Source organism: Oncorhynchus masou, chromosome 24 (genome assembly GCF_036934945.1).
Source record: "Oncorhynchus masou masou isolate Uvic2021 chromosome 24, UVic_Omas_1.1, whole genome shotgun sequence".
NCBI classification, from domain to species: Eukaryota; Metazoa; Chordata; class Actinopteri; order Salmoniformes; family Salmonidae; genus Oncorhynchus; species Oncorhynchus masou.
In genome coordinates, this window is record NC_088235.1 from 62,599,471 (window position 1) to 62,627,395 (window position 27,925).

At 45.3% G+C, this 27,925-nt stretch overlaps 1 protein-coding gene across 1 annotated transcript in view; it reads left to right on the top strand.

Moving 5' to 3' along the window:
* LOC135512444 (adhesion G protein-coupled receptor A3-like) overlaps window positions 1–25,788 on the top strand; it is a 268,454-nt gene extending 242,666 nt beyond the window's left edge. The window contains exons 17-19 of the mRNA XM_064934473.1: window positions 2,059–2,204; window positions 21,450–21,545; window positions 22,116–25,788. Of these exons, the coding sequence (XP_064790545.1) occupies window positions 2,059–2,204; window positions 21,450–21,545; window positions 22,116–23,547 (1,674 nt within the window). The 3' untranslated portion in view covers window positions 23,548–25,788. The remainder of the gene's footprint in view (window positions 1–2,058; window positions 2,205–21,449; window positions 21,546–22,115) is intronic.
* The last annotated feature ends 2,137 nt before the right edge of the window (window positions 25,789–27,925 follow it).

Here is a 27,925-nt window from a genome sequence, read left to right on the forward strand (position 1 = left end):
GCGCTAAGCCACATTTCTCTCTCTCCCCCTCAACTACGTTAGCAGACTAGCTAAAAACAGCAATTCTAAATGCAGTCTCAATTGCTGCATATCAAATTGTTCCTAAGAATCTGAGGTTTAAGTTTATTGAAGTTTATTTTAATTTTGGGCCTCCCGAGTGGCGCAGCAGTCTAAGGCACTGATCAGTGCTAGAGGCGTCACTACAGATCCGGGTTCAATACCGGGCTGTGTCGCAGCCGGCTGCGGCCGGCTGCAACCCATGAGGTGACGCGCAATTGGCCCAGCATCGTCTGGGTTAGGGGAGCTTTTGGGCGGCTAGAATGTCCTTGTCCCATCGCACTCTAGCGACTCCTTGTGGCGGCGGGGGCATGCTGGCCTCGGACCCATTGGTTTAGTTGGCTTCCGGGTTAAGCGAGCAGTGTGTCAAGAAGCAGTGCAGGTTGGCGGGGTCGTGTTTCGGAGGATGCATGGCTCTCATCCTTCCCCTCACCCGAGTCCGCACGGAAGTTGCAGAGATGGGACAAGACTGTAACTACCAATTGGGGAGAAAAAAGTGTGAAGTACATTTACACACTTTATTCACAACATACAAAAAAAAGATTTATGCAAAACAAACCTATTTAAATCACCAGTTTATCATAATAAGCATGAGCCTCAAACAGTATAATTCTCACTCAGTGTCCAGATTTTGTCACGTGACCTAACCCTCTACCATAGGAGCAAAGCAGGAAGTAAAATTTGTGCTCTGATTTGTTGATTCAACTCAACTGACATTACAAAAAAGACATTCTATTGCAAGAGCTACCATCATCAGTTAACATTCTGACATTCTACATTACCATGGAAATTATTGCATCACAATATCAGGCAGCCGTTGCTAGTGTACCCGTGAGTTTAACAGTCAAATTGCAAGGGTTAGAGGTTCCAAGCCTGTTCTATTCATTTTATTTCTATGTGTGCTGTTGCTACATTGTGGTCACTTCAGTCAGATGTTTGTTCGACGAAAAGGGGGAAAAAAGAAAAAAATATTCAGTTATGACGGTTATTTTATGTCCATGCCGGTCTTCATCCATAACCGTTGGTTATACGGTAATTGTGCCAGCTCTACCTCACTGTCACTCTCTTGTGAATGTGCTGTTCATATCTTCTTGAGGTCAAGGACTGGTTCAGTGTGTGGCAATAAGACTCACTCCCTGAAATGTTTTTACTTGGGTTCCATTCCATCCTACCGTAGTGGTTGTTTGTCCATTCAGCCAGCGTTCCTTTCAGTCCAAAGCGTGTGGGTTAGAGCTATGATTGAATCGCAGACCACCACCTACTCACTGTGCGCTTCTTCCACCATTAACCCACCTCAAGGTTATTTCCAATCAGTATCATGTCTGACTCCTGTATGACTCGTTTAGTCCCTGTAGAGTTGGTTAAGCCTAGCAGACTGGAGCGAGTTATTTGATTGGATGCCTCTTAGTGTTGGGTCTGCTGAGCAAACTGAGGAGTGGGATTGGGAAAAGAAAGACAATGAATTTCAAATGTTCTCTCTCTCTTTCCTATTTTCTCACTCTTTTTCTCTCCCCTTAGCTGTCTTTATTTCTCCTGATAAAGCCTCAAAACAATGCGAGATCAATTCCCATTCAAGCATAATTCATGAATATAAGAACAAGTGAGGGTGGAATGCAATGTCTGTTGGAAAACAAGCATCACATTTTGTAAAGAGCATTGTAGACGTGACTGACATTCATATTGTTGTTTATTGTTGACGGCTCAAGGTAACTCTCCTGAGTCCTCTAACGGTATTGATGATGGGTGTGTCCCCAAGTATGCAGGCGCGCACACCATTTTGCATGAGTTTAAAAGAGCAATCCCCGCTCCTGCTGGGATTGATCTTTGGAAAGACACTTGAAGTGACATTGATGACATGCTCGTTGTGTCTGGGAAAAGAACTCTCTCTGTGAGTCAACAAGTGGAAGTGAGGGGGACATGAAGAATGTGAAGACGAGCCTTCTATGATGTGAAAATGGAAACAGTGAGTGACCCCATGTCTGTCTGTGTCTCCTGGTGCAGGTTGGCGTGGTGTTACACTACTCGTCCCTCTCCACCATGCTGTGGCTGGGGGTGATGGCCCGGAACATTTACAAGCAGGTGACCAAAAAGCCCCTTCAACACCAGGACAGTGACCCGCCTGCTCACCCCAAACAGCCCATGTTGAGGTAAACACAATCCTCCTCTCTGGGTGACCCCTTGTGTGTGTGTGTGTGTGTGTGTGTGTGTGTGTGTGTGTGTGTGTGTGTGTGTGTGTGTGTGTGTGTGTGTGCACGTGCGTGCGTGCATGCAGTATATGTGTACGCATGCCTGCTTGTCTACACGTGCAGCTGATCGTGCTTGTTGTGAATGTGCTGTTGGTATCTTTTTTAGGTCAAGGATTGGTTCGGTGCACAATTCTATGCTTTCTTATTTCATTTCTGTCCCTGCTTTACTGTATGCCTCATGCGAAGATGCTTGTACAAATCTGTACACAGTAGTATTGGCCTGGTATTTTTGCCCGTGCGTATTAAATCTTCATTCCCACTTAATTCAAGCCTTTGGATACTGCTTCTCTTTTATTAGAGGGTGTGGATTTTGAACCTTTGTCTTAACCTTTCTGTAATGTTCTGTTTCTGAAACGCTGTTAGCTACAGAGAGAATAATCATTAGCCTTGTAGTTTAGTAGGTTCAAGTTCATGTTGTATTGTCAAATGCACAAGTACAGCGAAATGCTTGACTTGCAAGCCCCACCACCCAACAGTGCAGTAAGCAATATCAAAATAGTATAGCTAATAAATACATAGTAAAGAAAACACAAATAATAAGAAATGAGAGAGGCAGCTATATACAGGGTCCGTGCCAATACCAAATGTACAATGTGAAGGGATACTGGAGTATTTGAGGTTGATATGTACATGATAAATAAGGATGATAAATAATAATAATAATAATAATACTAAACAGTATGGCAGCAGCATAAGTGGTGTGTGCGTGCGTGTGTGTGTGTGTGTGTGTGTGTGTGTGTGTGTGTGTGTGTGTGTGTGTGTGTGTGTGTGTGTGTGTGTGTGTGTGTGTGTGTGTGTGTGTGTGTGTGTGTGTGTGTGTGTGTGTGTGTGTGTGCGTGCAAGACTGTAAGGGTAGGCATGATTGGCGGATATACATGTAAACAGGGCTGAAATGTGACTAGTAGCAGAAATATGTAAATACTTATGGTAATATATGAGTGGTAATATATACATGTAAACAGGAGTAATAGTGACCAGTAGCAGGATAAATAGATACCAGAAGGTTATACAACCAGTCAGGGTGCTTTCGATGGAGCAGCTGTAAAAGTTCCTCAGGATCTGAGGGGCCATGCTAAGTCGTTTCAGCCTCCTGATGGAGAAGAGGAACTGCTGTGCCTACATCCCGATGGTACTGGTGTGTGAGGGCCATGATAAGTCCTCAGTGATGTGGACACCAAGGAACCTGAAGGTTACTTGAAATGAAGGATATTATAAGCAAGACAGGCTCGGTAGATTCTGTATAAACCTTTGTTGTGTGTGTCTGTTTTTTTCTTTTCTTCTAATAGCACGATTACCATGGGTTTCACTTGGAGAGTTACTGGTCCATTTAGTTTCCCGCTTTTTGGCTTTGTTCATTTCATGCACTTTATTGTAGTATTACTGTCACTGCACCGAATGTATACAGTTTGGCTCCTCATTAGCTAGTGCTTCTCTTACACTTACTAATGTCAGGAAGTAAAATGTTGAACTTGAGTCACTCTCTGCTTTAGGGAAGAACTTTTAGTTTGAATAATATGACGCACCATTTGGAAATGACTGATTAATACCCTAGATTGCTGGGAGCCGAGGATATTCTTTTTAATCAAACCCATTTCAGAAATGGGGCCTGTTCAATTTAGAGACTCCTGTTTGTGTGGTAGAGATGCCATTCAACGAGCTGTCTGCTGCTTAGCAACTATCACTAAGCGTGGAGGTAGGGAGGGAGAAGATACTGACATTTGTCCAGGGAACATGTGTTTATTAACATCATCATATGCATTATCATCTCACGGTCATTATCACTTTCACAATCACTGTTCAGCATCTTGTCATCAATATAACCATAGGAAATGGAGGGGAAGCCACTGTGGAAAATGTATCTCACAGGACGTGTCGGTTCGTTGGCATGATAACAGATTACGGTGACGGTGCGAGGATGGTTTGCAAACTGACATGTTACACATGTGACCAAATGAATTATATTCAAAACTGAAATACAGGGAACAAGTCTGAGAGTCTGTGCCAAGTAGTAGGTGACTGATGGGTCAGAGTAAACTATAGAGGTACTCATACTATCACCCTCCGTTTTCTTCTTATGATGATTTTGAGTCCCAAGTACCTATTGAGGTAGACAGAGGAAGTTGTTTGGTTTTGATGATGATAAATGGGTTTGGTTTGTGTGTTGGCTGAGTCCTCTGGCTGAGACTGCTTTGCTGGGAGAGAGTGAGAGAGGGAAGAGCAATAGCGGTGAGAGAGAGGAAATAGTGTTGATCCGGCGAAAGGAGAGAGAAAGCAGATTTAAACTATTACCTGTTACCATGGTGCCCACCCAAGGCTCGACACAATTGCCTCAATCGCCTGTGAGCCTGCTGAGCCTGCATAGTACGTCAGCTTTCAGAGCTGTGACCTTATCACCAATCTCAATCTGTTTAACGTTTGATCTTGGCTTTAAGAAAAATGGCGCTGGAGGAGATGGCCGCCGTTTTACGGTCTCCTAACCAATTGTGGGGGTTTTTCACGATATTTGTAAATTATTTTGTACATAATGTTTCTGCAACCATATCTTACGGCAGAAAAGAGCTTCTACATATCAGGACAGCGATCAGTCACCTCGGATTAGACAAAGATTTTTTCAACAACAGCAGCAAGCAGGACTCACACGATAATCTCCAAACACCCCACAGGGCAGACATCCCAATTATTCTCAAAAGGAAGCGACGCAGAGGAAGTAGAGCCGGATGCCTCGTCCGGACCCGCAGAAGGCGAGAGGGAAAGCTGCCGTTACTGTCAATATTACTCGCCAACGTGCAATCATTGGACAATAAACTAGACGAGGTACGATCGCAAATTTTCTACCAACCAAACTGTTATATCCTATGTTTCACGGAATCGTGACTGAATGACGACATGGATATTCACCTAGCGGGTACACATTGCACCGGCTAAATAGAACAGCACACTCCGGTAAGATGGGGGGGGGGGTGGTCTGTGCATATTTGTAAACAACAGCTGGTGCACAAAATCTAAGGAAGTCTTTAGATTTTGCTCGCCTGAAGTAGAGTATATTGTGATAAATTGCAAGCCACACTACTTGCCTAGAGAGTTCTCAGCTATAATTTTTGTGGCTGTTTATTTATCACCACAATCAGATGCGGGCCCTAAGACCGCACTCAGTCAGCTGTATAAGGAAATAAGCAAACAGGAAACCATTCAACCAGAGGCGGCGCTCCTAGTGGCCGGAGACTTTAATGCAGGGAAACTTAAATCAGTTCTACCAAATCTCTATCAACATGTTAAATGTGCATCCAGAGGGAAAACAATTCTAGATCACCTGTACTCCACACACAGAGACGCGTACAAAGCTCTCCCTTGCCTTCCATTTGGTAAATCCGACCACAACTCTATCCTCCTGATTCCTGCTTACAAGCAAAAATGAAAGCAGGAAGCACCAGTGACTCGGTCTATAAAAAAATGGTCAGATGAAGCAGATGCTAAACTACAGGACTGTTTTGCTATCACAGATTGGAACATGTTTCGGGATTCTTCCGATGACATTAAGGAATACACCACATCAGTCACTGGCTTTATCAATAAGTGCATTGAGGACGTCTTCCCCAAAGTGACTGTACGTACATACCCCAACCAGAAGCCATGGAATAGGCAACATTCACACTGAGCTAAAGGGTAGAGCTGCCGCTTTCAGGGTGCGGGACTCTAACCCGGAAGCTTATGACCTGCGACGAACCATCAAACAGGCAAAGCGTCAATACAGGGCTAAGTTTGAATCATACTACACCGGCTCCGACGCTCGTCGGATGTGGCAGGGCTTGCAAACTATTACAGACTACAAAGGGAAGCACAGCCGCGAGCTGCCCAGTAACACGAGCCTACCAGACAAGCTAAATCACTTCTATGCTCGTTTGCGAGGCAAGCAACACTGAGGCATGCATGAGAGCACCAGCTGTTCAAGACGACTGTGTGATCACGCTCTCCATAGCCAAGGTGAGTAAGACGTTTAAACAGGTCAACATTCACAAGGCTGCGGGGCCAGACGGATTACCAGGACGTGTGCTCCAGGCATGTGCTGACCAACTGGCAGGTGCCTTCACTGACATTTTCAACATGTCCCTGATTGAGTCGGTAATACCAACATGCTTCAAGCTGACCACCATAGTCCCTGTGCTCAAGAACACAAAGGCAACCTGCCTAAATGACTACAGACCCGTAACACTCACGTCTGTAGCCACGAAGTGCTTTCAAAAGCTGGTAATGGTTCACATCAACACCATTATCCCAGAAACCCTAGACCCACTCCAATTTGCATACCGCCCCAACAGATCCACAGATGATGCAATCTCTATTGCACTCCACACTGCCCTTTCCCACCTGGACAAAAGGAACACCTATGTGAGAATGCTATTCATTGACTACAGCTCAGCATTCAACACCATAGTATCCTCAAAGCTCATCACTAAGCTAAGGAACCTGGGACTAAACACCTCCCTCTGCAACTGGATCCTGAACTTCCTGACGGGTCGCCCCCAGGTGGTGAGGGTAGGTAGCAACACATATGCCACACTGATCCTCAACACTGGAGCTCCCCAGGGCTGCATGCTCAGTCCCCTCCTGTACTCCGTGTACACCCACGACTGCATGGCCAGGAACGAGCCCAACACCATCATTAAGTTTGCAAATGACACAACAGTGCCTGATCACCGACAATGACGAGACTGCCTATAGTGGGGAGGTCAGATACCTGGCCGGGTGGTGCCAGAATAACAACCTATCCCTCAACGTAACCAAGACTAAGGAGATGATTGTGGACTACAGGAAAAGGAGCACCGAGCACGTCCCTATTCCCATCAATGGGGCTGTAGCCTCTGACCGCAAGGCACTTCAGAGGGTAGTGCGTACAACCCAATACATCACTGGGGCAAAGCCACCTGCCATCCAGGACCTCTACACCAGGTGTCAGAGGAAGGCCCTAAAAATTGTCAAAGACCCCAGCCACCCTAGTCATAGACTGTTCCCTCTACTACCGCATGGCAAGCGGTACTGGAGTGCCAAGACCAGGACAAAAAGGCTTCTCAACAGTTTTTACCCCCAAGCCATAAGACTTCTGAACAGGTAACCAATGATTACCCGGACTATTTGCATTGTGTTGCCCCCCCCCAAACACTCTTTTACGCTGCTCCTACTCTCTGTTTATCTTATATGCTTAGTCACTTTAACCATACATCCATGTACATACTACCCCAATTGGCCCAACCAACCAGTGCTCCCGCACATTGGCTAACTGGGCTATCTGCATTGTGTCCCACCTCCCGCCAACCCCTCCTTTTACGCTACTGCTACTCTCTGTTCATCATATATGCATAGTCACTTCAACTATACCTACATGTACATACTACCTCAATCAGACTGACTAACCGGTGTCTGTTTATAGCCTTGCTACTCTTATTTTCAAATGTATTTTTACTGTTGTTTTATTTCTTTACTTACCTACACACACACATACCTTTTTTTATAATAAATAATAAAGTTAGCTACAGGTAACTTCCAAAGTAAAGATAACACTTGAGTAAATTAGGGACACACAGTATATTGAAAGCAGGTACTGTACTTTCACACAGGTGTGGTTTCTGAGTTTATTAAGCAATTAACATCCCATCATGCTTAGGGTCATGTATTAAAATGCTCAGTGTGTGTAAAATTCCATCAACAAATGATGGAATTTCTCATGGAAGAATGATGGCACATCCCTCCAATAGAATTACAGGCACTTGTAGAATCTATGCCAAGGCGCATTGAAGCTTTTCTGGCTCGTGGTGGCCCAACACCCTATTAAGACACATTTTTTTTATGTTGGTGTGTCCTTTATTTTGGCAGTTACTTGTAACATTTTCTCAGAGCTTCCCGAAAACTCCGATAGCACGTGAACGCAACATTACTCATTATGCTTGGCATCAGCTTTGGGACAGTGAGAAACTCCTTGCTCGCAGGAGGAAAGTGCTGTGTGTGCGCTTTGCCGATCACAACTCTACTGTGTAACTCAATTTGAGCAAATTCGACAGGAAAGCCTGTTGGACTAAGATAGGTTAATGCGTGGTGATGGGAGACAGACGGACAGATAGCACACCAGCACCAGGTTCACCATAGAATCTTGAAGATGGCAATGTCATTATATCGTTAAAGATATGTTGCCCGCCCACAGGCTTTGACACTTTACTCAAGGAGAAGTGTAATGTCAACATTAGGTATTCGGTGCACATTCCTACATGAACCATCTGCAGCTGGATGCCAGTGAAAGTCATTGAGGACAAAGACCCTCAGCCTCTCTTCACACTCCTCGGCCACCTGCGCAGCACAGGGAGGGGGATTTCTGGAATTTTCTGGAGGTGTATGTGTTAGAGGTTGACCAATTAATCGGAATGGCCGATTAATTAGAGCCGATTTCAAGTTTTCATAACAATCGGAAATCGGTATTTTTGGACACCGATTTTGCCGATTTATATATTTTTTTACAACTTCATTTAACGAGGCAAGTCAGTTAAAAACACATTCTCATTTTCAATGACGGCCTAGGAATGGTGGGTTAACTGCCTTGTTCAGGGATAGAGTGACAGATTTTTACCTTGTCAGCTCAGGGATTCAATCTTGCAACCTTACGGTTAACTAGTCCAACGCTCTAACCACCTGCCTCACGAGGAGCCTGCCTGTGAGGCGAATGCAGTAAGAAGCCAAGGTAGGTTGCTAGCTAGCATTAAACTTATCTTATAAAAAACAATCAATCAATCATAATCACTAGTTTTAACTACACATGGTTGATGATATTACTAGATTGTCCTGTGTTGCATATAATCGATGCTGTGCGCAATTGCGAAAAAGGACTGTCGTTGCTCCAACGTGGACCTAACCATAAACATCAATGCCTTTCTTAAAATCAATACACAGAAGTACATATTTTTAAACCTGCATATTTAACTAAAATAAATCCAGGTTAGGAGGCAATATTAACCAGGTGAAATTGTGTCACTTCTCTTGTGTTCATTGCACGCAGAGTTAGGGTGTATGCAACAGTTTGGGCCACCTGGCTCATTGCGAACTAATTTGCCAGAATGTTATGTAATTATGACATAACATTGAAGGTTGTGCAATGTAACAGGAATATTTAGACTAATTGATGCCACCCATTAGATAAAATATGGAACGGTTCCGTATTTCACTGAAAGAATAAACGTTTTGTTTTCAAGATGATAGTTTCCGTATACGACCATATTAATGACCTACGGCTCGTATTTCTGTGTGTTATTATGTTATAATTAAGTCTATGATTTGATAGAGCAGTCTGACTGAACGATGTTAGGCACCAGCAGGCTCATAAGCACTTTCGTGTGTTTTGCCAGCAGCTCTTCGCAATGCTTTAAGCATTACACTGTTTATGACTTCAAGCCTATCAACTCCCGAGATTAGGCTGGTGTAACCGATGTGAAATGGCTAGCTAGTTAGCGGGGTGCGCACTAATAGCGTTTCAAACGTCACTCGCACCGAGACTTGGAGTAGTTGTTCCCCTGCTGTTGTCGATGTGTTCCTGGTCGAGCCCAGGAAGAGGCGAGGAGAGGGATGGAAGCTATACTGTTACACTGGCAATACTAAAGTGCCTATAAGAACATCCAATAGTCAAAGGTATATGAAATACAAATTGTATAGAGAGAAATAGTCGTATAATTCCTATAATAACTACAACCTAAAACGTCTTACCTGGGAATATTGAAGGCTCATGTTAAAAGGAACCACCAGCTTTCATATTTTCTCATGTTCTGAGCAAGGAACTTAAATGTTAGCTTTCTTACATGTCACATATTGCACTTTTACTTTCTTCTCCAACACTTTGTTTTTGCATTATTTAAACCAAATTGAACACGTTTCATTATTTATTTGAGGCTAAATTGATTTTATTGATGTATTATATTAAGTTAAAATAAGTATTCATTCAGTATTGTTGTAATTGTCATTATTACAAACACATTTAAAAAAATTGGCCGATTAATCGGTATCAGCTTTTTTTGGTCCTCCAATAATCGGCTTTGAAAAAAACATAATCGGTCGACCTCTAGTATGTGTGTGTATGTGTGTGACTAATGTTTGCCATGAGAGGGGCCCAGGCAATGAGACTTAGCTTCTGGAGACAAATCCATTTTCTTCATCCTTCTCCTATCCCCCCTTCTCCTTAGCCCAGAAAAAGCCAGATGACAGAATCTGATGGCAGCGGATTTATTTGGGCTGTCAGCTAATCCGGCATTCTGTCATGGTGACCTTTGTCCAATTGACCCCTGTGTGAATAATAATGTGTTGGCCCCACTGGTTAAATGCTTAGGATGCAAATAAGTACAGGAGATAGGGTACACACTGAACACTCACTTCACTTCATTAAAAATAGCAGTGGAACTGGGCAATATTCTCTCTTTTGTTGTTGTTGCAATACAGTAATAACTTCAGTGGTGCTGTGTCTGTGTCAGTATGCAGTGTCTGCATCAGTATTCAGTGACCCAAAATAGAACGAGTTACGGTAAGCGGCACAGCAACCAATTACACAATGCGGCTTTATTCACCCGTTTTCGCACCAGTTTCCTCCATCATCGGTAAATATCACAACATGTGGACTGGCCTGAGTGCTCCACTCCCTGTAGTATATCCAGGGCTAGACAGCGAGACAGAGGCCGGTACATAGACAGAGGAGAGCGGGAGGAGGCACTTCTCGCTCCGGGGTCTTTGGATGTCTATTTATATCAGTTGATGATTGCTGCTGCTCCCCAAAACTGAACTCAAAAGTGCCCGCCCTCTGCACTGTCTGCCATTTTGTGTCGTAGGTTTAAATGACTCTTTAATGGAGAGTAATGCGATAAGAGAGAGAACAAGAGTCGAGACACAGAGAGAGCGAGAGGGGGAGAGAGAGGGAGAGAGAGGGGGAATGAGAGAGAAAGACCTACAGTGGGGATGTGTTCCTGTGTATGTATGTGTGCGTGCGTGTGTGCGTGTATCTGTGTGCATGCGTGATTATGTGCGTGTCAGCCTGGCATGGAAGGCTGGGGTTGTAGACTGGTGATTTGTTGAGATAGAGAGGGGAAATAGGGGTCATAAAGCACTAGGCTTTAACATCCCCTGGTCCTCTCGTCTTTATGCTTATCTCCTTGTCATGTGTGTAAATGACTTTCTGTAGGAGGAGTGTCCTGAGGGAATCACTCCCACTCAGACAATGACAGCCCCGGTAATGCTCCCGCTTCCACCTGCCTGCCCAAACATCTCGATCGTAATAGAATTTTGGGATGGGTGCAGTGTAAGGGAAGAGGGAGAGAGGTGGGGACAGACGGGGTTGGGTAAAGAGGAGAGAGCAATAGCAAGACAGACAGAAGGGGAGAGGGTGGGTACTGCATGTTCCTGCTTTGTGTTTTTTCCAGGGCTGAAACAGTGATAGGAAAATATCTCAAACAGTAATAGAGACATCTCTCATGTTCTCATGTTGAGGAGTGGTAGAGTTGTTTATACTGTGCAGAACAGGAGAGAGGAGAGTAGGAGGTCAATTTGTACTTCTTACTCTCTATCATGCTTTCTCATGCTCTCTCTTTTCTCTCTCCCTCTCTGTTTTCTGTCCCTTCATCTCCAGTCTACAACCCAAGCCGGCACAGAGAGAGAAACACATCCTCAGGTCTCTTTCTTTTTCTTATTTTTCTCTCTTTGTCTCGCTTTCTAACTGACTGACTACTGACTGACTCTCTCTCTCTGACTGACTATCTCTCTCTGACTGACTCTCTTGACTGACTCTCTCTCTTGCTCTCTCTGACTGACTATCTCTCCCTCGCGACTGACTTTCTGACTCTTCCTCTCTCTGACTGACTATCTCTCTCTCTCTTACTCTTCCTCTCTCTGACTGACTATCTCTCTCTCTCTCACTGACTGCCTGACTGACTGACTGACTGACTCTCTCTCTCTCTCTCTCGACTGACTATCTCTCTCTCTCTTGCAGTGCATGCTGGGAGTTTTTTTTGGAGTTCGAGTGTTTGGTGTGGAGGGCTCTGTCCTTACTTATTTTCTTGATTCTGTCCTTTGTATTTTCTTTCAATTTGTATTTTCTATGGTAGAGGGTTAATGCACTATTTGTTTTAGCGGTATCCACAGGTTTTTTCAAAGTTAGGTTGGAAGAGGACAGAGTTAGTTTCCTGGGGTTTGGAATGTGTGGTGTGCACGATGGCTTCTTAGCCTAGCACGGAGGAGACGCTGTCGATACGGCATGGATTCAGGTGTGTTCCTGAGAATGAAGTTAAAGTGGAGGAGGTTCTGCTCGCAGTGGGTGAACAGGTAGGAGCTGAATTTATATATTCCGCTTCCAGAATGAACAAAACTGTGGTTGTGTTCATGAAAAGAGCAAATTTGGTTGGTAGGCTAATTGCTAGTGGAATATTTGTAAGGGGTATGTTTGTGCCAATTTCGCCTCTTTCTACCCCTTCAACAAGGGTGGTAGTTGCAAATTTGCCTCTGTTTATTACGGATGATCAAATCAAGAAAGAGCTGAGTCATTTTGGTAAGTTTTCTCACGGTTTTCGTGTACTGTCGGCAGGTTTTCAGGCAGCTGCCGTTAAGCATGTTGTTTCATTCTGGAGGCAAGTGGCATGTTTCTGAATAACATCGAGCAACAGCTAAATGTGCATTTTAAAGTAAGGCATAGGTAGAGTTTGCTAGCACAGATAGTCTACAGTGTTTTGAGTGTGGGGATTTGGGGCATAAGAGCTTTCCAGGCCCTCATAAAGGCCATAGACAAGGTGAGGGTACAAGCGCCCCCAGTGGGGGAAATTGAGGTCAACGTGCAGGGGACAATGAGATGCAGGCAGCAGAGGCTGGGCCTAGTCATGCCAGTGATGGGGGTGTAGATGAGGCGGAGCCAAGTCAGGCTAGAGATGGTGGCGTAGATGAGGCTGAGCCTGGTCAGGTTATGGATGGTGGTGTAGATGAGGCTAGGCCCAGGCAGGTTATGGATGGTGGTGTAGATGAGGCTAGGCCTAGGCAGGTTATGGATGGGGGTGTAGATGAGGCTGGGCCTAGTCAGGTTATGGATGGTGGTGTAGATGAGGCTGGGCCTAGTCAGGTTATGCTAGTGGATGAGGAGAATATAGTGGGGAAGTGTAAGAAACTAGGGGGGTGTCAAGCGTAAAAGGAAAAAGGGGAGAAGAAAGAAGTCAGGAGGGGAGAGGCTGGTGTGGTCAAAGGCACCAAGGAACCTTTGCCTGGTGCTGGGTGGGAGGCCCTGACCAGAGAGGAAGGACCGGTGGTCAGGATGGGAGATGAAGTTGAGAAGGAGGAAAGTGAATCTGAGGAAGAGGATGATGAGGAGGGCCTTTTTTTCCAGACTCCTCTTCAGTGGGTCCAGAGCTGACAGCCAGTCAAGCAGAAAGGTCAAAATATACGGTGAGGGAATCGACAAGGTTCCTGAATGAGACCAAGGGAAAAAAAGTTTATCTTGAGGCTATTTTTTCCAGTTTAAAGCAACGGGAGCACTTGTAAGAGCTAGGTTCTCCATGTTCAAGGAGATGGATGCTCGCAGCTCCTTCTTCTTTGGTTTAGAAAGACAGAGCGGTGAAAGCCAAGGGCATGCATTGTCTACAGCTGTCTGATGGGCGGGTGAGCTCTGTGGTGGGGGAGATGCAGGAGCGAACTGTGGAGTTTAATACCGAGTTGTATAGGGCAGAACTGTGTGATCCTATGTCTGCCCAGGTCATGTTTGCAGAACTCCCTAAGCTCCCTCTGTCACAGAGGGATGAAATTGACATTCCTCTGTTGTCCCATGAACTGGCAGAGGCCGTAACCCAGATGTCCCCCGGCCGTGCACCGGGGGTCGATGGACTCCCAGTGGAGTTTTATAAAAAATTCTGGGGAATAATTGGACTGGACTTTTGCGTGTTGCGTGAATGCGTCGGGGTAGGAGAGTTGTAGATGAGCTGCCGTCAGGCTCTGACTCTCCTGCCCAAAAAAGGGGACTTGTGTGAACTTAAGAACTGGAGGCCTGTGGCATTGCTCTGTGTGGACTACAAGATATTTGCCAAGGTCCTCTCTAACAGACTGAAGTCCCATCTGGACTCTATGGTACACAAGAACCAAACAAATTGTGTCCCGGGACAGATGGTCAATCACGGACAACTTGTTCTTAATCAGGGACTTGTTGGACTTATCGAGAGGTTCTAATGTGAACTTTGGATTAGTCTCTAGATCAAGAGAAGGCTTTTGATAGAGTGGACCATGAGTATCTGTTTAATGTGATATCTGTTCTTGGGTTTAGAAAAAGTTTTTTGACCTATGTGATGATGTTTTATGCTGGGGTGTCATGTATGGTCAAGGTGGAAGGGGCTATGCAGTAGGCCATTCTGGGTGAGACGGGACATTAGACAAGGATGCCCTTTATCAGGGCAGTTATATACATTAGCCATTTAGCCTTTTTAGGGCTAAATGGACTGCAAGGAGTGTGCTGGACAGGCATGGGTGTGTTGACAGGCATAGCAGTGTCAGCATATGCAGATGATATTTCTGTGATGGTCAGGATATGCAGGCACTAGAGACTAGTCTGGAGGTGTACAAGGGAGCTTTTTCAGCTAAGGTAAACGGGGGCATGGTGGGATAGGGCACCTCTTCTGCTTCCAGGGAGTTTGCAGTGGGGTTGTGAAGGTCTTAAAATGTTGGGGGTGTACCTGGGCTTGGAGAGGTGGGTCAGGAATAACTGGGAAGGGCTGTCACAGGTAGTGATATCAAGACTGGACAGGTGGATGGAGTCATATAGAGGGAGGGTGCTGATAATCAACAACCTGCTGGCATCTTCCCTTTGGCATAAACTGGATGTCCTCAGCCCCCCCTGCCGGTATGCTTGCAGACTTGCAACTTATTCTGGTTGGGCCATCACTGGCTGAGGGCAGCAGTTTTGTACATGACCGTCCACAAAGGAGGACAGGGCTTGGTGGAACTGGAGAGCAGGGTGGCTGATTTCCGACTAAAGGCGGTGCAGAGACTGCTATACCATACTGATGTTGGCTGGAGGGAACCAGCATGCACTCTGCTGAGGAGAGCTGGCAGATTAGGGTTGGACCAGCAGCTGTTCCTCATGAAGCTGGAGAGGCTGAGTGCAGCAGGTCTCTCAGACTTTTACTCTGCAGTGCTGAGTGCCTGTCAGCTGCTAAGGCCCACATGAGAAGGGGATATGGAGCCTGGGCTGTGGGTGTGGGAGGAGTCTATCTTCCACAACCCAGCCATCCCTTAGAGATCAGTTCAGTCAGCCACCCCGCAAAGGCAACTGATGGCAGCGGGCTTACTGAGGCTGGGTGACCTGTGACTGCTGGGAGAGGAGGGGTGGAAATCCCCAGAAGTCCTGGCACAACAAACAGGAATAACGTCTCTTAGGCTGATGGAGAGATTCCTGGAGGAGGTCCAGGAGGCACTGTCTGAGCCAGTAAGGGTGGTGTTTGAGCGGCCAAAGGGTGAGGGGCCACCAATGTTTCCACTACTGCAGGTGACGGCAGAGACTGGGAACTGGCAAGGGGGTCTGGAGGACTTGTCAGATTTTAACACTCCGAGCCTGGGGGAGTTTGAAGGGGTGGGAGGTAAAAGCCCTCTACAACCTCTGCATTAAGGTAAGGAACATTAAGAGCCTAACAGAAGTGAAGGCACATCCGTGACAGGGGGTACGTGGGGAGGAGAGTATGGTGGGTTTTAGATGAAGGGGGCTCTACAAACCCCTAGTACCAAAGAGGTCAGGGGACCTCCAGTGGAGGGTTTTACATCTATCCCTGGCTACTGACAGCTGGTTGGCATGGGTTGAACCGGGAATTGGGTAGGGGTGTCCTTTCGGTGTTATGAGAGAAACTATGATTCATGTGTTTTCTGTGTGTGCCAGGTTAATGCCATTAATGTCTTTGTTGGAATGTCTGTGTGAGAGGTTGGGGGTGGTTTTTACTTTTGGTATGTTTATAATGGAGTACAGATATTCAAATAAGGAGGAGGCCAAATGTGTTTTGTTGAATTTTCTGTTTGCTACGGCAAAGTTGGCTATTTGGCAAACAAGGAGGAACAGGGTCAAAGGTGGAGGGAAAACAGACCCTTTACTATTATTTAACGGGATGGTCTCTGCACGCCTTATGGTAGAATTTGTGGGGGCTGTCTGTATAGCAGGGGAAGATGTTTTGGATATACGGTTGTAGAAGTGGTGAGGTTTTTGGTTATTGTTGATGTGTGGTGTTGTTTTGTATCGTGGGGTAGAGGGCAAGGTAAGTATGGTACATGTATGCAGTACATGATATTTTTTGGTGTTTATTTTTTGGGGGGAGGGTTTAATGAAATGAGAATGTTTCATTATCGAAAGACAAAAAGTTGGTCTCTATCTCTCTCTCTGACTGACTCTCTCTCTCTCTCTGACTGACTGACTATCTCTCTCTCTGACTGACTGACTGACTATCTCTCTCTCTCTGACTGACTGACTGACTATCTCTCTCTCTGACTGACTGACTGACTATCTCTCTCTCTGACTGACTGACTATCTCTCTCTCTCTGACTGACTATCTCTTTCTTAATTTCATTTCAATTCAAGGGGCTTTATTGGAATGGGAAACATATGTTATCATTGCCAAAGCAAGTGAAGTAGATAATATACAAAAGTTAAATAAACAATAAAAATGAACAGTAAACATTACACCCAGAGAAGTTCCAAAATAATAAAGATATTACAAATGTCATATCATGTGTATATACAGTGTTGTAACGATATACACATGGTGAAAGTACAAAAGGGAAATTAAATAAGCATAAATATGGGTTGTATTTACAATGGTGTTTTTTCTTCACTGGTTGACCTTTTCTTGGGGCAACAGGTCACACATATTGCTTCTGTGATTGCACACTGTGGCATTTCACCCAGTAGATATGGGAGATATCGAATTATTTGTGGATCTGTGTAATCTGAGGGAAATATGTGTCTCTAATATGGTCATACATTGGGCAGAAGGTTAGGAAGTGCAGCTCAGTTTCCACTTCATTTTGTGGGCAGTGTGCACATAGCCTGTCTTCTCTTGAGAGCCATGTCTGCCTACGGCGGCCTTTCTCAATAGCAAGGCTATGCTCACTTAGTCTGTACAGAGTCAAAGCTTTCCTTAAGTTTGGGTCAGTCACAGTGGTCAGGTATTCTGCCACTGTGTACTCTCTGTTTAGGGCCAAATAGCATTCTAGTTTGCTCTGTTTTTTTGTTAATTCTTTCCAATGTGTCAAGTAATTATTTTTTTGTTTTCTTATGATTTGGTTGGGTCTAATTGTTTTGCTGTCCTGGGGCTCTGTGGGATGTGTTTGTGTTTGTGAACAGAGCCCCAGGACCAGCTTGCTTAGGGGACTCTTCTCCCGGTCAATCTCTCTATAGGTGATGGATTTGTTATGGAAGGTTTGGGAATCGCTTCCTTTTCGGTGGTTGTAGAATTTAACTGCTCTTTTTTGGATTTTGATAATTAGCAGGTATCGGACCAATTCTGCTCTGCATGCATTATTTGGTGTTCTACGTTGTACACAGAGGATATTTTTGCAGAATCTTGCATGCAGAGTCACAATTTGGTGTTTGTTCCATTTTGTGAAGTCATGGTTGGTGAGCGGACCCCAGACCTCACAACCATAAAGAGCAATGGGTTCTATAACTGATTCAAGTATTTTTTTCCCAGATCCTAATAGGTATGTCGAATTTTATGTTCCTTTTGATGGCATAGAATGTTCTTCTTGCCTTGTCTCTCAGATCGTTCACATCTTTGTGATAGTTACCTGTGGCGCTGATGTTTAGGCCAATGTATGTATAGTTTTTTGTGTGCTCTAGGGCAACAGTGTCTAGAATTTGTATTTGTGGTCCTGGCGACTGGACCTTTTTTGGAACACCTTTATTTTGGTTTTACTGAGATTTACTGTCAGGGCCCAGGTCTGGCAGAATCTGTGCAGAAGATCTAGGTGCTGCTGTAGGCTCTCCTTGGTTGGTGACAGAAGCACCTGATCATCAAAACGCAGCGTGGTTGAAGTTCATGGTTCTTTAATATGAGACACTTAACATGAACTAACTACAAAACAACAAACGTGAAAACCGTAACAGTCCTAACTGGTGCATAAAACACAAAGACAGGAAACAATCACCCACAAAATACCCAAAGAATATGGCTGCCTAAATATGGTTCCCAATCAGAGACAACGATAAACACCTGCCTCTGATTGAGAACCACTCTAGGCAACCATAGACTTTCCTAGACAACTAAACTGAACACAACCCCATTAATCTAATAAACCCCTAGACAAGAAGAAACACAATGTCACACCCTGGCCTAACCAAAATAATAAAGAAAACAAAGATAACTAAGGCCAGGGTGTGACATTGTTGTTCATTTTCTTCGGTTTTCTATTTGAGATTTTTAGTTCTGATAGGGAAACTGTTTTGTCCAGGAGGTTGTCTAAAAGGGATTGAATTTGTTGTTGCCTAATTGTCTACAGTACTACTGCCATGAGATGAGCCATAGGTGTACCTACCATAGGAATCCCCTCGAAGCCTACCATTGACTATGTACAAACCCAGCGTGCGACAGAGCTGCAGGAGTTGTGACCCGTCTTTGTTGGTTATGTTGTCATAGTTGTGCTTTGTGTTCCATAAAGTGTCCAATGTTGTTGGTTGTGTGGTTTGGTCAGTAAGTGTGAGCAGAGCCTGCTGAGCATTTGGTACATGCCATTGGCTTGGGCTAGTGTAAGAGTGGGTGCGGGGTCTGGGAGAGTGTCTCGCTGGTCTGTGCTGGGTGTCTATTGATCTGTTGCTTCTGTGTGAAGTGTTGGGGCTGCGTTTGAGAGCGATGTCCTTCAGAGTCCGGGCGAAGGTGGGCACTGCTGCCTTGTATTGGTGGACCTGGTCATAGAGGCTGTTCAAGTCCAGGGTGGAGTGGTGGGCCAGGAAAACATTTGGTTTTGAGGCACAGTCATGGGAAATAATTGCGTTTATCCTCTGTATGATAGCAGAGTGGAAGTCTTTTCATGGTAGCAGGGTGGAGATAACCACTTGTGCATTGCGGAAAGTAGAATAAGCTTTTTCAATCACTCCCTTCAGTGCTGTGGCCACCCTTTCCTGCTGTGTTCTCAGGTCATTTGTGCCTGTATGTATTATTATGTGGCTATGTGAACTTAGTTGGTCTTCAGACAGAAGGTCTGGGGCGCGCTGGGTGTTTGGACACCAGAGTTTAGACACACTGTGTTTGGGAAAAAATGTTTTCTTGTATATATTTCCCATTTGAGGCCATAAGGAGTACAATCTGTGTCTTGTGTATGTCTTCAGTGGGTGTGTGTGTGTGGAGGGGGGGAGGTTGTCAGGAGGGCTATCAGGGTGGCTGACAAGGGGGGTGCTCAGAGGGGGTGAGATCCCCTGGGCTTGGGGTTCTTCATTTGTTTGTTCTGCTGTGATGTCAACGCTATGGTCAGTGTCTGGTGTGGACTGTTCTGATGTGGTGTCGAGACTTTTGTTGGGAGCTGAGGTGGGGCTGGTCGCAGAGAAGCCAGTAGAGGGAGGCCACCTCTCTAGTGGGTTGTTCTCTGTCACATGCCATCCCCCTCAATCTCTCGTCCAGCACTGATCCTCTACTCTAGTGCTCTGTTCTTCTCCTGCACTTGCTTTTATATTGTTGAAGTTGTCTCACCACAGTCCAGAGTGCAGATATGTCTCTCTCCACCTCCAGCACTCCGGGTCTGGTTAAGGGGTGTTGTTGTGCTGGACTGTTGTCTGGGTCTGTGCTGACTGGAGTGTAATCCCCTGCTGTTCCAGCTTCACCTTCCTTACCTCTAGCTGGGTAAATGTATCCTTCATTTCAATGAGGGGGTAGTACTCTGTGCTGGGAGGTTGACTTTCCGCTTGGGGTTGCTCATCTGTGGGGTTATATAATGAAGAGGTCTGGTCTGACCCGCTCTGGGTGGGGGTATCTTTCTCAAGGGAGAGATTCTCCTACTGGGCTAATTCTTTGATTAGGTGAAAGTCCAGATTAAACTTTTTGGGGTTGCCCTGTACCATTACTGTTCCAGACTTAAAGAGATGTATATGAGCTGCGTCAGAGTCCTCGTTGTCTAGTATCCTGAGTTTCCATCCCTCGTTAACACCCCCTCTCTTAACAGAGGGTAGTGTGCTAATATAGCACTGTGCCATGCCAGGTGATGGTTTGTGTGGAAAATGAGGTTGCTGATGTTCCCATTTTTATAATAGTCAGCAAAAAGTCTCTCTTGATTTTCCATAAGGAGCATCATTTTGTGATCTGTTCTTGCCTATCATTCTTTACATACACATGGTGCTGTATTTTAATTACCTCTGGACAGCGGGAGGCGGCTTCTAAGGCCTCCATTTGGTTGGAGCAGACTGCGCGACTCCTGCCATTGTTGGGCTGAAGGGCTTTGACACCTCTCGCTTGACACGTCAGTGCTAATTGAAGTTGTATCAAGCTTGGCAGTCTTAATTTAGCATTCAGTCCTTATAAAGTGATGTAATGTATTTTTCTTCTTGGCTTTTGGAAATAAAATATAGCTTCAGACTAAACATTACTCACTCAGTTCCAGGTTGGATGGTGTTTTCAGGTTTCTGTTGTTTTCCAGAGCATTTGCTGTATAGCTTTGGAATAGTAATCTTTGGTAGTTTTAAGCCTTCCAGGTGATTCCGTAATTCCGTCCAAAATCAGGTTGTAGGTTTGAGTTTTTATTTGGAGTGAAGGTTATGTTGTAGAGGATAGCATACTGTATATGTTCCTGACAAAAGATCCAAGTCTATCTAACTCTAAATCTATATTTTTTTAAGAACATGCTGAAAAATGCAGGAGCTCATCTGATCATGACTCTCTCTCTTTCTCTCTCTCTCTCTCTCTCTCTCTCTCTCTCTCTCTCTCTCTCTCTCTCTCTCTCTCTCTCTCTATCCCTCTCTGACTGACTCTTTCTCTCTCTTTCACTGACTGTTTCTCTCACTGACTCTCTCTCTCTTTCTCTATCTCTCTGGCTCCCTGCTATTGATTACTGGCAGTACAACCCAGAAAACAGAGGATATTGGTGTTGTAAAGTGACTTTTATATGTCACACATTTTATAATCTCTCTCTCTCTCTCTTCAGGTTTTATTTAGTCAGTGGCGGAGTGCCCTTCATCATCTGTGGAATCACAGCAGGCGTCAATATTGACAACTATGGCAGTGGGGAGACGTCACCCTAGTAAGTCACCCAGCAGTCCCCTATTCTCAAGGTCACAGTCACAGTTTTAAGCACACGCACACACACAGGTAGGATCTTAATTTTAGCCCGTTTGCTCTAGCAGGAAAATAATCCTGCAGCAACAGGAGATATGAATTATGATGTGGATTCAAATTAAAGGACATTTTTTGTAGAGGTTGATATTTTTCTTTTATGTTTTAAAGTGAAACTTTAGATGCCTCATCCACAGCTGTGTCAAGTCTCCATGTACTTATATCCTGCAAAGACTATTTACCTCCAAAATGGATTAGATGCAGATAGATCTGATGATATGAGTCACACTTCAGTGTATGATGCCCACCCCCCTTTGTTGTCTTTATCACTTAAGGTAATTTATCGCTTCAAGATGCCTATGGCTCTTCTCTGTGTTTATGTATTTCAGTGTTTATTAAAGCAAACACACTGAGGTCATACAGTGATGTTAATTTAGCCGACTGTGTGTGTGTGTGTGTGTGTGTGTGTGTGTGTGTGTGTGTGTGTGTGTGTGTGTGTGTGTGTGTGTGTGTGTGTGTGTGTGTGTGTGTGTTGCAGCTGCTGGATGGTGTGGGAGTCCAGCCTGGGAGCCTTCTATGGCCCTGTGGCCTTCATCGTCCTGGTCACCTGCGTCTACTTCCTGTGTACCTTCATCCAGCTGAGGCGCCACCCAGAGAGGAAGTACGAACTGAAAGCCCTGACTCAGGAGCAGCAGAGACTGGCGTCGGTCACGGGCATGGGCGGGCACTGCCACCAGGGAGGGGGAGGAGAGCCCGGAGCACTGCCACCACCGCCCAACAGAGGGCAGTGCCACGCAGGCTGCCACTCAGCCATTGCCATCAACCCCTCTCTGCTGGCCAACGAGCATTCGTTCAAGGCCCAGCTGAGGACAGCAGCCTTCACCCTCTTCTTGTTCGTGGCCACGTGGGCCTTCGGGGCGCTGGCTGTGTCGCAGGGCCACTTCCTGGACATGATCTTCAGCTGCCTGTACGGTGCCTTCTCCGTCACGCTGGGCCTTTTCGTGCTCATCCACCACTGTGCAAAGCGGGACGACGTGTGGCATTGCTGGTGCGCCTGCTGCCCTGGGAGACGCACCAACCATGGTTGCCACGGTCATGGTCACTTGTGTCCAAAGGTTAATGTCAATGGGGATACAATAGGGCATGGGCACGGGCACTGCCACCTGGATTCGCCATGCCCGGGTAAGGCCCTGTTGGGAGGACAAAGTGGCACCTTGGGTCACTGTAAGCATGGCAGCCTGACACCGGCGCAGAACCATGTGACATGCCTGTCCCCCGTGGCACCCTGCTGCACCGCCCTGCACAGCCAGCAGCTGATGGAGGAGGAGCCTACGGCGCATGTGCTCCTGCACACTGACCCAGAGGGCTACCGGCCAGGCATCCACCTGCATCGTTGCCTGAAGGGCAGCACTAGAACTAAGCCTCGCCACTTTAGCCGCCACCGGCAGGCTGGCACAGGGGGGGTGGCAGAGAGGGAGTACGCCTACCACATCCCCTCTAGCGTAGACGGAGGCTCTATCCACAGCTCCCACACAGACAGCCCTCACAGCACGCATGAGCGCCTCGGACACATCTGCCACCTGGCTGCTTCCCCCCACGAAGTAGGCCACCACACGTGCCATGCGTCCGCAGCGGCGGTGGCTCACGAGGCGGCGCTGGCGTGCCACGCCCCCTGCCACCGGCACGTACCTTGCTGTGCCAAGGCGGACCTGTTCCCCACTCTGTGCCAGGCAGAGGCTGGCGACACGGGCACCTTTCTGTGCGGCTGTGGCAAAAAAGCCAATGAGGAGGACCTGATCGTGCCGCATCACCACCTGGAGATGCACCCGCGCAGACAATCCTACCCCCAGAACCCACCGCCCAATCAGAATGGGATCCTTAAAGGCGGCCTGCACGAGGGTTTTGCGTACGCATCAGACAGCACAGGGAATATACGCACGGGACCCTGGAGAAATGAAACTACTGTGTAGTCTAAATACTTGGGGAAGAGAGAGACAGCCCCAGCCTCCCTTCCATCCCTTCCTCTAAACCTCACCACCTTTTTAGGAGCTACAACAAATAATAATGAATAACTCTATCCCATCACGACTTGTGTGTTTTAAAAAAAACGTTCATTCTTTGTTTTGTTTTCATGTGTTCTCGACATCGTCGTATAAGCCCCCCAATGAGCAGCCGTACACAGAAACGTTTTTTCTCTCCTTAATTAAAGGAATTTGAGTCCCACACCACGGGATGCAGCACTTTTTGTTGAAGGTATGTTTACCACTATAGTATGGTATTATCATTACATATCTAAACAATACGGATGTGTGTGAACAGAACACGCGCATTTATTCCTCGCTCAAAGCAAATGCTCCACGCAATTACTTTCTCTTTTGTGAGTCACTAAATCCGTCAGCTACTCTCTGATGTGTACCTTCAGTGCTTCAAGAAGCTCAGTACTAGTGTTTTAGGCAAACACACCAGCAATTGAGAGTCATTAGTATTTTTGCCATTTTGAACAACAAGCATACTTACTATAATATACTGTGATTATCAGCTAAACATTTCTTAGTAATATACAGAGATATCTGCTCTCGTCAGAGTTCTGTGGATGCCGATACGTTGTGATTTTTTATTTATTTTAATAACAACCCAAAAGAAAACAGAAACCACATGAAGTATTTTGTCACAGGTTGATATTGAATGTTCTTGTCTGTATGATGTCTTACTGCTGTGTTTTTTGGAGAGAAGTATACAACAACAACAATCACATTGTCATTGTGTATATTTGCAGTGTTGGAGCAATAGTGCCATTCTTGTCATTGTATACCATGACCGAGCCAACAGGTGTAGGTTAAAGTTGCCCCCAAACACTGATCTTTGGTCAGTTTTGCATTTTCCCCACTAAAGGTTAGGATTGTGGGAGGGCAAGCTGAGCCTAGATCTCTAACTAGGAGAAACTTTGCCCCGGTGCCAAGCATCAGCATTTCCATCGTCTAAATAACCCAAGTCGACATCTCCCATTTCTGGTAAGGATCCACAAAAAGGTGGGAGGTCATATCAGAGATCAATGCTAAAGCGCAAACCATTTATTTTTCTAGGCAACAGAGCATGCAGGCCTTGTATGTAGCTATGTGCTGTGTGTTTTTGCCTTGTATTTCAATGCACATTAATGAAAAACGCCATCTCTGTTTGTCTATGGAGCTGATCGAGCTATAACATGCCGGAAAAACAAACAATATTTTTTACACAGTTTTAGTATCCATTATTGTGGATAGTCCTGAAACCATGTTCTGTTGAGGGGACAGAGGACAGGGCTGAGATTCAGTGTTGCTATTATTGTCACCGAGTTGGTCATCGTCATGTTGAGAACATGTCCCTTGGCTGAGAACATGCAGGAAGTTAATTGAGTTTAATATTTATTAGTGGTATTATGTACGGTTGCCCTAAGGAGCAAAATGAACTTTAATCTACTTTGCCCCTTAGGGCCACCGTAGATATGGTATGGAAACCAGTCATTCCCTAGTGAGAGAGAACGGACCAGGTTAAGAGAGAAACAATCAATACCTACAAGAATACAGCAACTCCTGCCTGGCCAAAACACCTTGGCATGTCACACCATCCATCCATCTTGTGCACTCTTGTCTATGTACATAGAATAAATTCCAAGGAATTATTTTATAAAAGATTTACGATATTTAACAGTAAATAAATCTATATGTGAAGAAAATGTATGGGAAAGACTGACCTCAATGTTAATGCTCAGTATCTGAGTTTAGAAAATGTGATTTGTTTTTTTGGTGCGATGTTCTGTTTGCTTTTATTTTTTTGCTCTGATCTTTCATAAGGTAGGCAAACTGGCCATATGTTTTGACACACAAATGCACCAACAGCTAAGGGATACCAGGACTTGGTGTCACACATGTCGACTGTGTTTGAATTGTGAATTGAATTTCAAAGTGTGTCTCCTCAACAAGTGACTTGATTCCAGAAAGCAATGTTTGAATATGAAATATTTGAGCATTTCTGAAAAGAGAGCATTCTCAGAGATACATGCATGAAAGTAATGAGCCCCCATGAGACTTCCAAGACGACGTCAGATGAAGCTCGACGTCATAGCTACGTTGTCTGGATCAATTAGCTTTGTAACAGCTTCACTAAAAACACCTAACATCCTTGGGATCTCCTTTTTAAAATCATCCTGCATTAAACATGTCTATGCGAGAGTATTTTGCTTTGGTCTACATTTCTGTACTTCTTTTACTTTGAAAAATGTTCTTAGAAGCAAGAAATAGCTCTCCGTGTATGTGAACCTGGTACCATAGGCCTCTATCTACCACCTGTCTCATCTTTCAGCAGTAGTACTGCCAATTTAGCTAGCTGGATTAGCCTGTCAGATCTCTGCCAGTATCACCCCTTTTTTTCTACATCAACAAAACAGATACCAATAAATGACTTTTTTTCACCATGTAATGAACAGCATATATTGCGCTGTGTGTGTGTGTGTGTGTGTGTGTGTGTGTACGGTATGTGAGTGCGAGTAAATGAGAATGTGTGTCTTTTGTGCATCACAAAGCAGGCCAGAGCTGACGAGCCATGAAACGCCAGAGCACATTTAATATGCAGCTGGAGGCCACATGCCACTCAGCCCCCACCCCACCATCAGATTATTCCTGTAAGTTCGAGCAAGTTAAAACTCAGGCCCTTCCTTTATATTCAGCTGTGAAGACAGACTCTGACAGAGATTTCTGTGTGACCTTGTGGGAGGCCTTCAAGGTCGGTCACTGGTGTATATGGTGAGTCATATCTAGAGAGGTGATCTGATTCACCCAACAGGGAACATACAGTACTGTAAATATTTGTTGTGTGATGTTGATGACAGTGTGGTGCGTGTGTGCACGTGCGTGCGTGCTGTAAAGGAGTGCGTAAGGAGTGGCTGCAGGGAAGTCAGGTGCAAGAAAGCAGAAATGGGTAACAAATGGAGCCCTTTATTGGGGCGAACAAAATACGGTACTTAGAAAACTAAACACACACGGGTACAATAATCCGGCACAAACCAGCCTGGAGTACACATGCATTTACCTATAACAATTCCGCACACAGATATGGGGGGGAAACAGAGGGTTATATGCAAGACAAGAAATGAGGGAATGCAAACCAGGTGTGCGGGAAAATAAGACAAAACAAATGGAAAATGAAATCGGCGATGGCTAGAAGACCGGTGATGTCGACCGCCGAACGCCGCCCGAACAAGGAGAGGGACCGACCTCGGCGGAAGCCGTGACACATGCGTGACGACAGGGTGACGACAGGGTGGTAAGTGGTTCACTGCCAGATGAGTCAAGTGTTGATAATTATGGAGATACTGAATGCAGGGCATGAGGTGGAGGGATTTGCTGGAAGGACATCAGCCTGCAGTTCAATTAGATGGGGTTATCTGAGTCAATTAATCTTTTCTTGAATCTTCTTTTGATGGAACCTCAGACTGCAGTACCCTAATCCTTGTCTGAGATGGAGAGCAACAGGCAGAGGACGGACGGTGCATTTCAACCCACAGGAAAACATGCAGTGGTAGCCCTCCACTCCAAGACATTTGCTTCTGTTTAATAAAAAATATGTCTGAATTAAGAAACGACAAATGTGATGTTTATGATACAATAAAGCATGTTGTGTTTTCCTGGTTTGGCATCAGCTCCCAATGAATGCTGTCAAGTGCTCAACAACAACAGACAGGTTTGCTACGGAGACGACATGCTTTATATATGTTCATAACTCACTTTAACTGCTGTATTACTTTTGACATATCCCTCCACAGTGATATGGCAATCATGTACACTCAAAGCATAATTATTGGGTATCTTTGTAGCAGAGGGGACTTGTGGGAGTTTCTATAGGAGGAGTTACTCATTGTATAGGCTGGAATGGTATCAATGGAATGGAGTCAAACACGTTATTTCCATATGTTTGGTACCATTCCATTGATTCCGCTCCAACCTTTGCAATGAGCCTGTTCTCCTGTAGCTCCTCTCACCAGCCTCCTCTGCTTGTAGGTATACCTCCATGATACTAGAGATATGTTTCTGAAAGACTCTTGACAGTACACTGTGATTACCATGCTAATGTCATCCTTGACTCAATGTACACACAAGAGAGGGAGAGAGGGTGGCAGGTAACATGTAGAGAGAGAGATATGGGAAATGTAGGAGTGATTTTGAAGTAGGATGAGAGAGAGAATAGTGATGGGAAGACTTCATTTTGTTGATGAGAGAGAGAAAGGGAATGACCCTGCTGTCACGACGACAGCTCATCAGCTCCACAGAGTAACAGTGAAACTTGGGAGAAAACCCTGCATGTGTGACTGCTTTT